This window comes from Barbus barbus, assembly GCF_936440315.1.
Source record: "Barbus barbus genome assembly, chromosome: 7".
NCBI lineage: Eukaryota > Metazoa > Chordata > Actinopteri > Cypriniformes > Cyprinidae > Barbus > Barbus barbus.
Genome location: NC_136735.1, coordinates 34,153,251 through 34,172,364, shown reverse-complemented (window position 1 = coordinate 34,172,364; position 19,114 = coordinate 34,153,251). Strand labels below are relative to the sequence as shown.

Genomic DNA, 19,114 nt, shown 5'->3' with positions numbered 1-19,114 from the left:
TTTCTTCTGCTAATATTAGACGCCAAAACTAAAAGCAGCTCGTGCTCTTCTCTTAGAAATGCAAAGTGACAGCATCAGCCCACCCATCACAACTACAATGAATATTAATATTTAGTGTCAGGAGAAACTTTCAGTTTTAGTGGCGCACGCTAAGCAAAACATCACTGTAAGTTGTGCTCGTACTTAAGGGATTTAAACTACGGTATTTAACTTTGTTGCATAACCATAACACATGCCATATCATATGCGCCAAAGACATGACTAAAAATAGACGATAAAACATGAAAATCTCAGAAACTTGCACCACTGTTCACAAGTCTTGGGTCAGTAAGATTTTACAATATTTTTGAGTATTAAGTCTCTTATGCTCACAAAGCCTTTTGGTGAAAAACACAGTAAAAACTGTAATATTATGAAATAATATTACAATTTAAAATAACTGTTTACCATTTCAACATTTTACAATGTCATTTATTTTTGTACATTTTAAGCAACATTACTCCAGTCAATACACTAATTTGATGCTCAATAAATATTATTATTATTATTATTAAAAGAATCCTGAAAAGTATGTTTTCCACAAAAATGTGTTTGTGATAGTAAACCTGATTTTTTTAGCATCATTACTGATCCTCAGTGTCACATCCAGTAATTATTCTAATACACTAATTTATGCTCAAGAAATAATAATAATAATTATTATGATTATTATTATTTCTATCCTTTGAAGAATAGAAAGTTCAAGCATTTAACAGCATTTCCTTGATATATCATTTTTTTGTAACAATGTAAAAGTATTTTTGGAATCATTTGCATCCCAGCATACATAAATAAAACACTTACTGACCCAAACTTTTGAAAGGTAGTCTACTTTTTTATTTAGAACCCAGAATATCATAGACCGAAAATAACCTACCAAATAATAATTTAATGCTCTATAAACGAATTTGAACACCTTAGCGATAACAACGAAATGGCTATAAACCACACATGGACCCTTTTCTGTGTTATGGCTGTTGCCATAGAAACAAATCAAAATTATAGTAATTCCAACGAAATGGGAACACAGCACAAGTCTGTCTGGGAACAAAAAAAATAATCAAAAATACAAAAGACATTAAAGAACTAACTTCAAAAGGTAAGGCCAAAATAATGGAATATGAAAAAATATAATAAATGAATAAAAAGCATCACAGATCATTGAGCATCATATTTTCAGTGAATCTCTGTTGAAGTAATTCCACTCACGAGTCACTCCTGAATGCTTTATGTAGCTGAAACTGATTTTGTGGCGTCAAATGGAGGCATGAAATCATGGCTGTGTTTTGTTCATCAGTGCAAATGAGTTCCAACAGCCCTTTCCCCAGTTTCTCAATAGCCTTAATCAATCAAATTCTTCATGTATTATGAGATTTTTTTTATTAGAATCATCCTTCTGCATTTGAAATGTAATCGAATGAACCCGCGGCTCATATTAGCTGAATAGTGCTTAACTATGCCGGCAAATTGAGAAAACCGCAGTAGTTAAACGTTCAGCTCCAGCAATCAGCCTCTATTCAGCTCTCTCAATGACGACAGACGTGAAATGAAAAAAAGACAAATGCCTTTCAAAATTAGCTGGATGCCATGCTAACTATTGACTTGGCATGCATGCTGGCGTGCTATATATTTTAAATGTTTGTGGCCCAGAGACACACTACAATCTGCATATTAATTTGCAGTCTACAATTATGTTACGAAGTCGTTTATTCGGAATTAGCTTTTGAAATATGTGCTAATTAGCATGGCAAATTCATTAGGCCTATTTACGAGGTCCAAAACATCACAAGGATGACCATGAAAACAATGTTTATTTATAAATTCATCAGAAGTACGAGAGGAATCAAGGGCTGGTAAATTGCAGAAAAACAGAAGGATCTGAATTATCACTGAAGTTAATTAAATCGGTATAAATAGACATCACAACTGTCTTTTATCTCTTGCACACTCTTACTTCTTCTAATATCTTATTTCATTGTTTTCTCATCACAGATAAGCTTTTAATCTGATACTGAGTATTAGGTTTAAAACAAGATAAACATCAATATACCACAGAAATGAGAAACATCCCAAAACTGTTGCATGAAAAACGTTTAATTTATTCTGTAACTTTATCATTAAAGCGGGGGGGGGGGGGGGGGGGGGGTACACTGCTGTTGAAAATTTGGGGGGCAGTACACTCCATTTAAAAAAAAATTAAACTTTTATTCAGCAAGGACACGTTAAATTGATTAAAAGTGACAGTAATGATATTTATAATGATACAAAAGACTTCAAATATTTCAAATAAATGCTGTTCTTTTGAACTTTCTATTCATCAAAGAATCATGAAAAAATGTATTGTTTATACCAAATAAATTACGCTAAAAATAAATTCAGTTCATACTAAAATGTACCACATATCTAAAATCACAAAAAAAATGAAAAATTAAAAAAAGTTTAAATAGTGCATTAATTGTTTCATAATTTAAATTTACTGTTATTCCAATACACCAAAGAAAAAACAAAAACATGACTCTAATCAAAACAAATCAGTATATCAATTTCAGTTCATCAAGTAACATTTGTTTCCATTGGAATCAGAAACGATTGTTTCCAAATTATGAATAGGAATCATGCACTGAATCCATTTGGAGTTTTTCTTGAATAGGTGCTGAATAAAACCCTCCTCTCTAATTGCTGTTAACCTGCCCGTTCTGATGGGCTGCTATAACAGGGACAGGCCCATAATGCATCAGTGAGTGACAGTGAGTGGAAGTGAATGATAGGGCTGTACGGGTAATGCAGATCTTGGGAAAGTAAAGTGCTCTGTTATCACAGGGTGTAGTAGGTGCTTTAGGTCATTATCAGTGACCCTGTACCGCTCAGAGAAACTCACACACACATATACACACACACATAATCACTATTCATCATCTGGAGTGGCTGATTATGGGCATTAGGCAAAGAGACGGGTGGCTGAACGCATGACGATAAGCTGGGAAAGGTGGGTGAGGAATCCTTTATGGTCAGTATGATAATGCAGGATATCAAGTATTATTGACATATTGGACTCCTTAACATTTGTCTTTGAGGCTGACAGCAGTTTAATGCATGCAGAATGAAGGTAAGAGTAATTACAGCCGAAACCGTAATGTTCACCCTCAGAAGTGGTTCTAATACTAATTTATCAATTTATATTCATTTAAGAAATCAGCACTGATCACCCGCTCAGTGAACAAAAGTGAACAGGGATGATCTTTCATCTGTCTCAAAATCTAACAAAAGCTTTTTTTCCATGTATTTCTGTTGATTTTCTGCAAAATAAGTGTTTGTTTAAATAGAAAGTTACCCAAAAATGAGATTCTGTCTTCATCTATTCATTATGACGGTTTTCTTTTGTGGAGCACCATGGGAGCTATTTTTGCACCACGATCCATTCAATGAAAGGCAAAAATAACTAACACCACACTGCCCAAAGTAACCAAAAGTAGCCCACTACTGTACATTCCAAGCCTTTTGAATCAATACAGTATCTTTAGGTGAAAAAAAATAATAATTTAAATAGGCCTGTGTGTTAAAAATTGCATTTAAATTTCTTTCATTTGCATATGTCGCACCGGGTTTAACATCAAAGACACTTTTTGACATCACTGTCATCAAACCAGTTGAAACATGTTTTGACGATTCATTGAGCTGAACTCGAGCACAGACAAGATTTGAGTGTGACAGAACAAAAAAAGGCTTGCAAATAATGGCTTGTACCTCACACAAAGCAATCAAAGGTGTATCTCTGTCACATTTTACTACGTTTCTGATGGTTTTTCGTTTAAATAATTGTTTCATTTTAGTTTTTTCTTGTCAGTTATGTACATTTGGGCTTTATGTTACATATTATGTGGTTATGGTGGTATTATTTTATTGTGTTTTGTATTGCACAACGCTCCATCTATTTTACATCCAAAGCTTGTGGAAAAGGCTTGTGATGAACTTTGATTCTACATGTAGCTTTCTCATTCCCACCAGTGTTTTTATGGTGGCTGTCAGTGTATTATAAGTATCGAGAACCCGTTCCAAATTTCCAATAACAGGGTATTCGATAAGACACGTGCATTTTGATTCCGCTTAACGATTCCCGCGCATAGAAAACTATAAGTGTTTTTAAACTTTTGGTTTCAATTTCTGTACCTGACATTTGTATTTATGCTATTGCTAATCGATATGTTTGGTCCTATTTTATTACTTACTGTTGACTTGTGTTTAACAATTTAATGTTTGAAATTTATATTAGTCTAGTTGTTTTTTTCTCTGGTATTTTTGGGTAAAACCGCAGGCAAAAGAATAAATATGTTTGACATCTAAATGTTTGACTTAAATTTGTTTTTATTTTAAGAATCGGAATCGATAAGCAGAATCAGAACCGGAACCGGAATCGATAAAATTCAAAAGATACCCCACCCTTATAACAGGTATAAAACTGATTTTTGTAGTTCAGCAGCCTCATATTGTTCCAGACCCGTAAAACCTTTGTTTATCTTCGGAACACAAATTAATTTGCACAAAAAGTATTCTTGTAACTTCATGAAATTCTGGTTGAACCTGATGTCACATAGATTGTTTTATTACGTCCTAACTACCTTTCTGGGCCTTGAATGGGTCAGTTGCATTGCTATCTATGCAGGGTCAGAAAGCTCTCAGATTTCATCAAAAATATCTTAAAAGTAAAGTTCACCCAAAAATGAAAATTCTGTCATTAATTACTCACCCTCATGTCATTCCAAACCTGTAAGACCTTCATTCATCTTCAGAAAACACACTGAGATATTTCTGATGAAATCCGCGAGCTTTCTGACCCTCCATAAACAGCAATGCAAATGAAATGTTCAAAGGTTGTGAAGACATCAGTAAAATAGTCCATGTGACATCAGTGGTTCAACTGTAATTTTCTCAAGCTACGAGAATTTTGTGTGTGCAAAGAAAACAAAAATAATGACTTTATTCAATATTTCTTTTACTCCATGTCAGTCTTTGACACACATTCTCATAGATTCATAAAATTACAGTTGAACTACTGATGTCACATGGACTATTTTAACCATGATCTTACTACCTTTCTGGGCCTTGAACGTGTCAGTTGCTTTGCTGTCTATGCAGGCTTAGAAAGCTCTCGGAATTCATCAAAAATATCTTCATTTGTGTTCCGAAGATGAACGAAGGTCTTATGGTTTGGAACAACATGAGGGTGAGAAATTATTGATACCATTTTCATTTTTGGGTGAACTAATTGTTTAACTTCCTTACTGCAATATACAGTAAGTTAAGTGTAATGCATAAAACCTAAATAGTTTTTACCATATTTTTACCATAAACATATTTGCTTACTTTAAACATTATTGTTTACAGTGCATTTTTATGCCGATTTTTCACTTTCTTTTTAGTTTTGAGATTGTTAGTTAACTCATTTTGTATTCCACAGGAAACAGAAAGTCGTACACTATCAGATTTGTTCTGACATGAAGGCAAGTCAAAAATGATGAATCTCTTTCCGACACCCACAAAACCCAAAGATCATCATAATCAACCCAAAATGAGTGAAAGTTCATAACACCACCACAAAAACAGAATATTAAACCTAAAAGAGAAGAACTAGAGTGATTAAGTGTTTAACTGACTAAAGAAACAGTGCGGCAAGTCCTCCCAGCATGACCTCTCCATCTCCCAGAGTCCACCGGGGCCCCGTCTACAGCAACTCCACGCATTAACGTCATTCATCATCCTACACTGAATATTCATGGGCAGGGCCTGGGGGTCAAGCCAAGCGCCATCACTTCCTGCTGGGGGTTAATGGGCATCAGAGCAGGGGTGGGGCCTTAAATCTGATTCCATCGCCATGGCAACTTCACCCTAATCAACCTCCGTAGGAGGTGAAGAACGGGCTAATGAAGATGCTGTGACTCCCTCGCACTGGCTTTGTATTAAAGTTGATTAGCATGCGCTACTAACGGTGAGACCTCATCTCGGTGGAATGCTTCCAAAGGATGATAAAGATTATTATAACAGAGACGAAAGCCGCTTGACTGCATAATGGGCAATAATGGGCCCGGTCAGTGTGAAAAATGGGTTCGCAAGAATGGGTTTTCGGTCTAAATGGAAGGAAAACACTTTCAGGAAGAAAAAGAAAAATGCGTTTAGACTGCTATATCATGCAGGAATCAATAGCAGCTAGTTAAAGAGTAAAAAGTTTTCCTCATTTCCTATTCAGCCCAAATTTCATGCCAGAAAGTTTGCCAATAAGCTGTTTTATCGGAGTCAAAACGGCTCTGTTCCAAAACTATAAGTGGGCTGCTTATCCAGCAATTTTAGGCATCAAAATGCTCTTGATGCGAAGACTGATGTAAACAAGATAAAAAAAAAAATTACGCTTACACTTTATTTTAAGGTGTCCTTGTTACAGTGTAATTATACATTTAAGTACTGAGTAATAATAATTAACTACATGTGCTTACTATATGGTTAGGGTTAGGATTAGGGTTTGGCTTAGGGTTACTTGAATATAATTATGCATAATTAATTGTTATTATAATAATAAGTTCATGTAACGTGTAAAAAGGTCATCTTTTGAACCAAAAAATCAAAGTAGGCACACCATAGCTCCAGAGATAGAAAAATATTTATATAAAGTTTGTTTTTGTTAAAAGGGACACCTTAAAATAAAGGGTTACCAAAATTAATAATACAAGCATCACTTTTGCTGCAAGTATTAAACTTCAGTACATAACTGGTCCAGCAGCACCACCTGTGCTACAGCCGTGAAGGATACTTCAAATCAGACAAGGTGTATTTTATTACTTTTCGTAAATGATCCAACTTATTTTCGCCTGGTGGACAACAAAATCCCCTTCCTTAGATTGAAAAAGGCAACTTACAAGGTATCAACTAATTAGAAACTACCCAGAACACCCAAACAACTCCACAGTAACATGTTTAAAAAACATAACTCCCTGGCACTAGCAATTTTAATGTATTTTCATAAATATTAAATGACCAGAATCTCTCCTCTAATACACAAACATGCTCAATTTTCATGCATCTTCATGTGTCAACATCTACAAATCTATATTTGTAATTTATATCCATATCACAACAATAGCACACAGACCATATGAATAAAACAATGAATAGATCAGAAAGCAACTCATATCATATTTTTCCATATCTCTAATAACTGAATTCTGCCACCAACGTCGTCATCAGAATAATAATTTAATTCCCAATAAAATGAACCAGTTTTAAAATCTCAAAAATGTGAAAAACTAAAATGAAAGAAGTGGCTTAATCATTATAAGCTGCTTTGAATACCATATGAATATTTTATTAGTAATTATTCAGCCCCTGCTGAGAAAGAATTCATAATTTGTTCCATGTATGCATCTAGACATATTACTATGCTTATTATTCAAATTTAAGAGAGTTTATGCTATGCAAAATGGACATTTATGACACAAATTGCATGAATATTAACATCAATATTAATTAAAAACATTAATATTAAGCATGGCAGATGTAGTTATTCAACAAGTTATTCAGTCAGTGCTGTGGGTTTACAGCTTGTTACACAAAAAGTATACACTAAAAAATACATAAATGCTGCCAAACTGGTTCCAAACTAAAGCCAAAGCTCCTGCAATAGTCATGATGTCATTGGTGTGTGCAACAATCCGCTCGAGGCAGGGAGGGCAGGCTAAACAACTCCCAACTAAACGTCTGAAGTAACTTGCTTTGCTAGTTCCCCCTTCTTCTAGATGTAGAACTGCGTTTATGAATGTCCAGGCAGCTCAACAAAACTTGGCAGACTGTAAATATTTTGCAGTAGCTTTGACAAGTCACATGACAGAAAGTAGTGCTGTGATTGGCTGACTACCCTCGATGCGATAATGCCCGCCAATCATGCTCACAGCTGGTCCGCAAATCTGCAAGAACAAGCCAAACTGGAAAAAACAGATGAACTAGTTATAGACTAAACAACTCACCCTCCGACAGCATCACATTTGGCCACATCCAAATCCAAATGAACTCTAAATGCCACAAAAGTCTGATCTTTGAGTGAGAGGTGAGGTACACCATCATGAAAACAATGCTGTTTACTGACAAATAGTTCAAAAAGAAAGGGATTATTATTAATAATAATAGCCAAACAACTAAAGACTGAACTTGGAAACTGTGTAAACATCAAACTCAAAAGAAAACTGAATTTACAATGACCTAAACAACCCAAACTCACAGAGGGAACTCAAAGTCCACCACAGGCCACTGCTATAAACAATGTGCTTTGTCAAACGTAACTGCATTCAAACATACCGTACATTTTAGCGACAAACATGCTAGATAATATTCACAGAACCACAGAAACAACCTCTCGATCCAGCTCCAGTGTTCGTGTACAAGTACCACGGTTTCTTACCTTGTCTTTGTCCTCCACCAGGTCTGTCAGCATGTCATCTGGGTCCAGGATCCCCCCGTCCACATACTCCACATGGAGCGTCCGCACCAGGAATTCCCCATCCTGTTGAAAACAATAGGTCCATTAGAAGTGCCCCGTTCAACAACAATACGAGTCTAATCATAAGTTTGGAAGTTTTAGATAGACAACATGCCGAAATCAAATTTCTTTAATCAAAATATGTACAAATATATTAGCAGATAATGATTACATTTATCATTATTAAATAACTAGGCTAGATCTGACTCTGAAATTGGATTGGATGAGCTACAGAATAATTGTTATTCATTATATTTACTAATAAAATTATGATTTAACCATGTCATTGCTGTAAAAATCACTGTAACACACTGTTTAATATCTCACTTTCTTTGAGAACAACTTAACATAACATGCAAAATACAACAGCATTTGTTTGCCCTCGTTTGACATGCTAGAAGCAAGCTAGTTGAGGCAGCTCATTTGTTTTGCCCTTTAGTCATGATTAGCAAACAATAGCAGCTTTAATGAACGTCTGATGCTTCCATGTCCATGAATGTATGGAAACTATGGCAGCGATGACAATTAAAAGTGTGAGTTTCCTGTTGCTCAAAGGTTCAATCCTACAGCACATTAATACCGTTACAGCACAGACCGACATATTACGATTCACAGACCTCATAAACTATGACTGGCTGTGCTAAATTATGAATATGCTGATGAATAAAGTGTGTTTTTCTTTTATTCAGTGTACACTGTGGCCTAGAGTGCCTTATTGCTTTATAAGGCCAGGTACATCAAAGCAAGAAATCTTGTCAAAAGTTGTTATAAATCACTACTGTTAGCTAGTTACTATGATAATAATAAAAAACTGTTTGGTGAGCATCAGATCAGCATATTAGAGTGATATGTCATTTCTATGTGATATGTCATTTCACAAAACAGATCAAATGACTGTGATGAATTTATTCTTTTGACCTTGACAATACAACAGGATGAGATGGGTTACAGGTTGACAGAGAACTTGAAAATGTATGGTGGGAACACATACCTTCACATCCAATCAGATAAGATAAGTCAAAGTCCTGAGTTGTCATAGTTTGAATAGTATCAGCTCATTACCAAACAAACTCGCAGAACGACTTTCCTACTAGGGTTCAGGGAGAAAAAAACACTACAATGGTCTGAGAGAACGTGTTTGGCTGGTAACGCATGACATAACAGATCGAGGTCAACGCCTTTCAGTAGAAACCTCAATGAAACTGTTAACACACGGGACAATAGTAGCTCAGTCAAAACTGTGTGAACGATCTTTGATCATCTTGGGGGCATCAAACAAATTGTGTATATTTAGGACTGTCAAAAAAAAAAAAAAAATCGAATTTCGAATATTAGTCAAATTTAAAATAAAAATTCACATTCGAATGCAAAACGCTGCATTCAAATTTGAGTTGTGCGTCAAGCAGCCTTATCAGTGGCTCAAGAGATGCGATGAAGATGTAGGTAGGTGTCATTGCATTTTAATGTTTTTTTTAAGCCTATCCAGTTGAACCCACTGGATACGTTGTTCATTCAAAATATTGCGGAAAAAGAGGACATCAATGCGGAGATGATGTTGTTTACATCAAAAATGAAACCAAGCAGTTCATACAGAATGCATATTTTGCGCATTTTCTAGAGGTGATCTATCACCGCTGCACTCGCGTCTTGCAAAAGAGAGTTTTAAAGCCTGGCTTCCATGGAGTTATATTAATGCAAATGAAAAACCTCATAAAATATCTAATAACGTATTTGTAGAATGTTTGAGTATTTCAAGAAAATTTTCTTTGAAAAACTTTAAATGAAAAAAAAAACTGCATATCTTTCTAACAGAAAATAATATAATCATTTATTTTTTAGGTTAAGACAGTGGAAATAGGATGTTCATGATCCAAAGGGATAAAAAAAGACTAGGCTGGCAATTTTTTTCTACTTTATTTAAACCTGGAATTAAACACAGAGTGTAACTGGAAGTGTTATTGGAAAATGTAAAAAAAAACAAAAAAAAACATGACACATCTAATATTTAAAGGTAGGGTAGGTCATTTCAGAGAGGCTAGCAATAGCAAGCTAGCTTTGAAAGCATAAGATCTCACCCTCCCTGCATAATCAGTCTCCAAAGCCACGTCTGCTCCAAAACACATGAACGCGCACTGGCAGACAAAAGGCTAACCAGTGACAGGATGAGAGACGCGTTAGTGGAGGGTTGAATGCAATGCTGTCAGATTACTTCATATCTCATACCTCATAAAACATTACAGTACAAAATGCTAAATATTACAATAATAGTGCCTTTCATTCTTGCTGGTGGCATATCATGTCTGCACAAACAGGGTGTGCAGAGGATATGATTGGATGAGCATTAAGGTCCTACGCCTTCCACAGACTATATAAATACGTAAATACATTTAGACCATTTCACTTTACTTAAGTGATTGCTATCAGGATGTAAAGAGACTTTCAACCAGCATAACAAAAAAAATCACCTACCCTATCTTTAATAATACATGTTTCTGCACCATTTCTGTGTCTAATCAGCCAAATAAATTTGCATAACTGTTCACATGACCCATGTGTTAAAATGTACAGAGGTTCATATTGCATCAACTGAAGCAGAAGTTTCAGACAAGCATTTATTCTGCAGAAGTCCAAAAGAAAACCAACGCTCTATCAAAACCAATCCAAAGCCTCCATATTTATTCATAAAAGCAGCTTCAATCCTCCAAAACCACTTTAAAATGCAAGCTGATCTGAGCACGGAAAAAAAGCAGTTCCTCCAATCCAGAAAGAAAAAGCGACTCGCAATTCCCAACAGGAAGCAGCAGTCTACATCCACCCTTCTGCTGTGGAAAAGTGTTCAAGCTGTTCAGGCAGATATGTCTGCTGGGACTGCTTTCAGCTTCACGAAGCCATCTGAGCAACATTTGCTGTGGAAGAACAACACACCTGGTGCTTTTTACACACACCAGCTCCCATAACACTGGAAGAACCATTCAGATATTTAAACAAGACACATGGCTCGACAGCTGAGGTACAAGCTTCCCACAGCAATAACTGGAAATATTAATACAGATTCATTATCAGTAAGATTACATTATGCCAGTGGCATGGAAACATGGATGTGTGCAGCTACGAATAAGTTTTATGCTTTCTTGTTTTTCTACGACAAATCCTGTGAAACACCATGAGAAAACCAAAAATACAAGATCCAATTACCTGTGCATTAAACAGCAGGAAGTTCTGAGAAATTGTTTGGTCTCAGATGTCAAACACAAGCAGTAATCAGACTCTCCATCTATGCGAACTGAGAAATAATTTCAACATGCACTAATTGTAAATGATTCCTCACAGCTACAATCTTTAATTAGTGTTTTTTCGCTAAGGCAAGCGTGTTATGATTACTATTGTGTATACTGGGGGTTAATGATCTGAACAAACCCATAACGCAAAGTACTAAATGTCAGCATATAACTCATCTGGCATGGCTGGTGCTACAATACCTGAAATCAGTTGAGAACAGGTGTGCAATGCAGATTTTTTGATAAAAATTTTGCAATCATGGAATGCACAATGGCATTTTGACCTTGCAGTCATTAATCAATCATGGCTAAACAACATTTGCAAACAAATGTACCTTAATAATCTGACGTATTCACAAAAAAACTAGATTATTCAACAAGAAAAAAAGACTGGATGGTGAAAAGTGAGTGAATGGAGGAGTGACTAGGGGTGTGCGATATTGGAAAAAAACCGATATCTTGATTATTGTTTTCCCGATAACGATAATTAGACGATATTTTGCCGAGTGTGTTATTGTGCTGATATCTGACTACCGTGGACAGCTGCAGTTTTTGATATTCTTCATATTCTGCGTGGTCAGTTCACATCAGTGATAGAAATTAATCTTTTCATATAAGTTTAAATAGATTTTTACCTTTTATGGGCAATTTTACAAGCCATTGTTTTCTAAAAGTATGCATATGTTGAGTCAAATTGTTACATTTAATCAGTCACTTAGAATAATAAGATATTTAGGCTGTTACATCATGTACTAAGACTGGCGGAAAATGAAAAGTTGCGATTTTATAGGCCGATATGGCTAGGAACTATACTCTCATTCCGGCGTAATAATCAAGGAACTTTGCTGTCGTACTGTGGATGCAGCAGGCGCAGTGATATTACGCAGCGCCTGAAAGTAGTCCCCAGTTATATCATCAACTAGTTACCTAGCTGGGGACTACTTTCAGGCGCTGCGTAATAGACTAGAAAATCACAACTTTTAATTTTCCGTCAGTCTTAGTACACGATGTAACTACAGAAGAGCCAAGCTTTAAATAGGAAAATTATCGAAACTTTGGTCATTTTTGATGACCAAATGCTAATGGTCTAATCCGATTCAATGATCTATGCTAAGCTAAGCTAAAAGTGCTACCGCCAGACCCGGAGATCGGCTGAATGGATTCAAAAACGGTAAAACTCAAATGTAAAAGTGGAGTGTTCCTTTAAGAGGGCCTTTATGTAACCAAAAACGAAAGGCATTTCAGAAGTGGAGCAATTCTGATGAGAGATGGCAAAAACAAACATTTACAGATGAACTGTGGACAACAATACCAGTAAAATGTGTTAAGGATTTACATAGGGTCCATTTTAAAGGAATAGTTCACCCAAATATGAAAATTTGCAGAAAATTTACTCACTCACCTCCGTCCATCTGAGATGTAGATGAGTTTGTTCTTCATCGGAACAGATTTGGAAAACTTAGCATTACATCACTTGCTCATCAGTGAGTGGAGTGAATGGGTGCCGTCAGAATTAGCGTCCAAACAGCTGATAAAAACATCACAATAATCTACGAGTAATCCACACCACTCCTCCATCAATTAACATCCTGTGAAGTAAAAAAAAAGCTGCATGTTTCCAAGAAAAAAAAATCCATCAAGACGTTTTTAACTTCCACTGTAAATCCATAATCACATTTCCTTCAGTGAAAAAGTCCATCCCCTGTTGTCCTCTCATATCATAATCCACCCACATATTTGTTTAGAACTATTTTAGACTGTTTTTGCTTGATCTCTGTATATTTTTCCTCTGATTCAGACGTGTCAGTGATTTGATTCTTGCAATCACACATCTTTTCACTTCACAAGATGTTAATTGATGGTGTTGTGTGGATTACGTGTGAATTATTGTGACGTTTTTTATCAGCTGTTTGGACTCTCATTCTGACGGCACCCATTCACTGCAGAGGATCCCTTGGTGAGCAAGTGAAGTACTGTAATGCTACATTTCTCTAAATCTGTTCAGATGACGAAACAAACTCATCTACATTTTGGATGGCCTGAGGTTGTGTACATTTTCGGCAAATTTAAATTTTTGGGGTGAACTACTCCTTTTAGGCATATGCATAGGAACAGTCCTATAGGACTTGATATTGCATACCCATTGTGACAGAGCAATTTGTTGTAGTGATGGCTGCTGACGCTGATAGCTTTGTGCTCTTGGAAGTGTGCCATGTGTAGTGATCTCAACAGCGCTGCCTGCCAAGTCAGCTCTCCAGCCATCCTCAGAGGTTAGCAGCGGCTCGACAGAGCCCAGCTATGGCAGGATAATAAAGCAGTATTCCTCTGCTGTCAGTGAGGTAATCTCAACCAGTCTATAAGATCTTGCTGGACACATAAACATTATTGAGTGGGACGTATAGTTTTATTTCACTGTTTTCTTATAGGACTGGCGGTGGGGAGCAGACAGACTACTAACTGTATTTTCAGAAGCATAACAGTGGCTCAGCAGGTTGAATAATGTGGATTTACCACTAACAAGATATATTTTCCAACAGGTAGCAAACAGTGGAGTATGACAAAACACGCTTACACTATGTACAGACTTCACCTTCAAAATGTACTTTTTTGACTTTAACATATCATGCAATGTCTTATAATATTCAATTTATCAGTGTACGTTTTCTTAAAGAAAACAGAAGTTTGTCTTATGATAAATGTAAATGTCTCCACTTGCATCACAGGAATAAATTATATTTTACTGTTTTTGTATTTTAACTGCACTTTTAATTTAATGCATGCTTTATGAGCATAAGAGACTTCTTTCAAAAACATAAAAATCCTACAATTGTCATTAGCCAGCGATTATAACTGTCATTTGAACACAAAATATGGATATTTGGGTTGGATCGCTTAAATTATTAGGACTATTTTAAAGGTGCCACTGCATCCATTGCATGCACACAACAGAAGATTTGATCACTGGTTACAATGCAAAAAAAAAAAAAAAAAAAACAGAACTGCACTGTAAAAAATAAATCTGTAAAATAACAGAAAAAGAACTGTCAGCTCATAAACACAACATTATCCATTCATTTTACACACATTTCTGTTTATCTCTAAAACACAATGCAATGAAGTGTAAAATTGAAAATACTGTAAAACACCTGTAATATATAAACACAGAAAAATTCTTTCAAATTATACAGTATATTGTGCCCTATTTTTACCATTGTTTTAGATTGTGGAGTACATCTAAACGTGCAGCTTAAATCATAATTGTGCAGCCTTAAAACTTATTCAAATAAACATGCAGCCAAATTCCCAAAATGAGACCCTGGTCTTCATTAATAAAACTATGTAATTTCATTGTTGACATCATTGTAAATTGGCCATACCGTAAACTAATAACAACTCATATCTCAAAGTAAATATAAAATTAAGCATCAATCCGTAGCAGAGTCATATTTGCATCTCAAAATGTAAAACTAACATCAACACAAATTGCCCATTTGTTATGTGAATACGCACAAGGTCTAATCAAGGAGAACTGCATCACGGATGCACGGCTATCATAGATGAAGGGCTCAATACTTCAGTGACCCGAGAGGTGGGTTGACAGAATAGATAAAGCGCCCACGTCTACCCCAGCACGCCTGGCACCGTCCCATCCCATCCGACTGAGCCAATCTCAGCCGATAACGTCCATCAATCAGGCATACTAAAACCTCCCATAAAGCCAGCCATCTCAGCCCAAGAGTCCAGGCCAAACTAATCAAACACAGCCTGCCACCTGCATTTGGAGATAGGGAGCGATTAATGACACGGCTGTATTCGTCACATAAGCCCCTCTTTATTCCAACTGGCATTTAGTGCCGAAGCTGGACAAAAGGATGAGAATAGTTAACGGTGACCAAGCATTGCAGAATTAAACAGACCTGGTGCTCACTGAGGACTAATGTAAGTATGTGTCGATATCAAAGAGCCCCTCTATAGTGGAATATAGTTGGGACTAAATGAATGATGATATGAAGAATTAGAAGAGTATTGCATTAACCAGAAGATCTGTAAATTGCATAATTTATTATTATTATTATTAAGCAGCAATATTTCACCCATTATAACTGTACTTATGGAGCCATTATAAAATGTAAAAATGAATGCAATGCATCTCCTTTTACATTCTCAATCTGATCAATAATGGCTGTTGCTTATAAAATCAAATGCTACAAAATAACAATAACGCACAAGACATAAACATACCATAAATACTCTACTAGAACCAATTTAAGTTTGTTTGTTTGTTTTTTGAAGTTGTAAATAAAACAAAGATCCCTGGAGTACATTTTATGACTGTCTTTAAACTTCAAAATTTCATATTTAATTCAATTTTATTTCCTGTTTCTTTGTAATTATTTCTGAAATGTATAGCAATTTCTTAGTGAAAATTGTTTTAAAGCAAATCTTGCACCAAATTGTTTTTTCTGTGCACATAATGATTACTTTTTTATTTATTTTGAGTTGACCTCAACTCAAGAGACCTACTGTAATATTATATAGTTTGGTGTGTGTGTGTGTGTGTGTGTGTGTGTGTGTGTGCATGTTTATGTGGTTTATGAGGACACAAATTTGTATAATGACATGGGTATGACAGAGGTATTACAATATGAAGGTGGTTTATGAGGACACTGCCTATGTCCCCGTAATTCAAAAGGCTTAAAAAACATACTAAATGGTGTTTTTTTGAAAATCTAAAACTGCACAAAGTCTCCTGTGAGGGCTAAGTTTAGGTGTAGGGTTGGTGTAGGGCAATAGCACACACAGTTTGTTCAGTATAAAAACCATTACGCCTATGGAGAGTCCCCATAAACCACACAAACCAACATGTGTGTGTGTGTGTGTGTGTGTGTGTGTGTGTGTGTTCAAACTGTAATAAATTCTCACCAAAAGTGAAGTGAAAGTCACAGTAACAGAGGTTAATTCAGATCCCAATTCCCCAGACATATATTGTACAGTCTTAAAGATCATATTTGCATTTGTGAGGCACAGAACAAAACTTTTACCCCAGTATCAGATTGCAGGAATATCTAGAGATAATGAATATTCAAAACAATAATCAGAAATCTGAAAAATGTCAGCGTTGACAGCTCGAGATCACGTGATCTGAGCATGAGGGCACACCCGGTTCCCAATCGTACTACGCTGAAGGCTTACGTATAATATTAACGAGCGTAGGAACGTCGTGCGTAATATTAATGAACGTCGCTTTCCTCTGAGCAGCGTCAAGTACGGACTAATTAATATTCATGAATCAGGCCTTCGTCATAGTACGATTCGCCACCCGGTAAACAGGTGTAGTTTTTTCACTAATTCCAATCACATATCTCAAACTGATGATATTTAAACAATTCGTAGCGAATAAACGAATTTATAAATAACTATTTAACTGTTTGTCTCATCAAATACGAACTTAAAAACAGCACGTTACCTGTTCAACAATCTTCTTGTATCTTTGAGTGGCTTGATCGATCAGATCCCGCACCATCCAACCGTCTTTACACGGGACGACAATCCTCGTTTCCCCGAAATTAACCGTCACTTTCATCTTAACTGCGGTCGTAGTTTGTTTACAGCAGAGTTTCTCTTAAAGCGAGCGCTGAAGAGACCACAGGTGTCATTGGTCAACTGTTACAGGTGATCTTCTTTCTCTCTAAAGTGCTAGAAAAGTGTCCAGTAAACCAATATTAAGTCCAGGAACGCAATAGTCGTCCAGGAATCATCCACACCAGACTCTGAACAGAGTTGAACTGTCCTGGATGACAGAGAAAAGTCTCGATAGATAGGTTCTCCCGAGTGCGCGCGCCCGCTGAGGTCCAGAGTGAAACCGGAAGCAGAAATACTCGTGAATGACTCTGACCGCTTCATGAAGCTAACTATACTGTCCCCATGAATCATTACATCATTAAAGGAAGATGTGCTTTCACTGATGAGCTTGACAGAGAATGAATAAGTAGGCTACACATATTCTACAAGAATATCCTAAAAAAATACAGCATAGTAAACTGTAATCCAGAAATATCAATATTAGATATGAATTATGTGACATTCTTAAACTTTTGGAGGGGATCTGCCTCTAAAATATAGATGGATGGATGGATGGATGGATGGATGGATGGATGGATGGATGGATAGATAGATAGATAGATAGATAGATAGATAGATAGATAGATAGATAGATGGATAGATAGATAGATGGATGGATGGATGGATGGATGGATGGATGGATGGATGGATGGATAGATAGATAGATAGATAGATAGATAGATAGATAGATAGATAGATAGATAGATAGATAGATAGAAAGATAGATAGATAGATAGATAGATAGATAGATAGATAGATAGATAGATAGATAGATAGATAGATAGATAGATAGATAGATAGATAGATAGATAGATAGATTTTGTAGCAGAGACTTTATACCTGTGCAGAAACTGATTATTAAATGTTAAGCTCTGAGAAATGTTCATTGCATGGAGTAAAAAGTGTATCGACTAGGTTGTGCATTTTAAATGCATGTGAAATTCATCTACATTAAAGAAGAAATCTTGTTTTAACCTCTGTCAATGTAGTTTCACTCACATCCACTGTTATAAATAACAAACACAGTTTCCAAAACTGAAAGTTAGACTTCCTGTTTGAAACATTAGTTCACAGTCCCGAGGCTCTGCTTTATATTTCAATGACAATGGGCTATTCTCAGAGGACTATATCGTGTGTCCCTTTCAGCAAGTGTTTCATTGACCCAGTTATACTATCAACCTCCATCTACACCCTCCCAGCCCTCTCATCACCCATCTACACGAAGATAGCAATGCGACAGCTTTATTCTTCACACAGTTTGAATAAATATAGCATGCATGTACTTTAATTAGTTCAGATTAATTATGCACAAGTATTCTTTATAGCTCCCCAGACTGTACTCGCCCAGAAGACTTACACTATACTGTTCAGAGGTTTGGCGTCTGTATGATTTTTTAATGTTTTTGAAGGAAGTCTCCTATGCTCACCAATGTTGCATTTATTTATTCGCGAATACAGTAAAACAGTAAGAGGGTGAAATATTTGTGCAATTTAAAATAACCTTTTCGTATTCTGACATATTTTACATGTTATCCCTGTGATCAAAGCTGAATTTTCAGCATCATTACTCCAGTCTGAAGTGTCACATGATCCTTCAGAAATCATTCTAATATGCTGATTTGCTGCTTAAGAAACATTTCTTCTTATTATCAATGTT

The 19,114-nt window shown here is 36.0% G+C and overlaps 1 protein-coding gene across 1 annotated transcript in view; it reads right to left on the bottom strand.

Moving 5' to 3' along the window:
- pard3ba (par-3 family cell polarity regulator beta a) overlaps positions 1-17,694 on the bottom strand; it is a 149,043-nt gene extending 131,349 nt beyond the window's left edge. Inside the window, exons 1-2 of the mRNA XM_079420912.1 lie at positions 17,303-17,694; positions 8,480-8,581 (exon numbers count right to left, since the gene is read on the bottom strand). Coding sequence (XP_079277038.1) covers positions 8,480-8,581; positions 17,303-17,419 — 219 coding nt within the window. The 5' untranslated portion in view covers positions 17,420-17,694. The remainder of the gene's footprint in view (positions 1-8,479; positions 8,582-17,302) is intronic.
- Between the last annotated feature and the right edge of the window lie 1,420 nt (positions 17,695-19,114).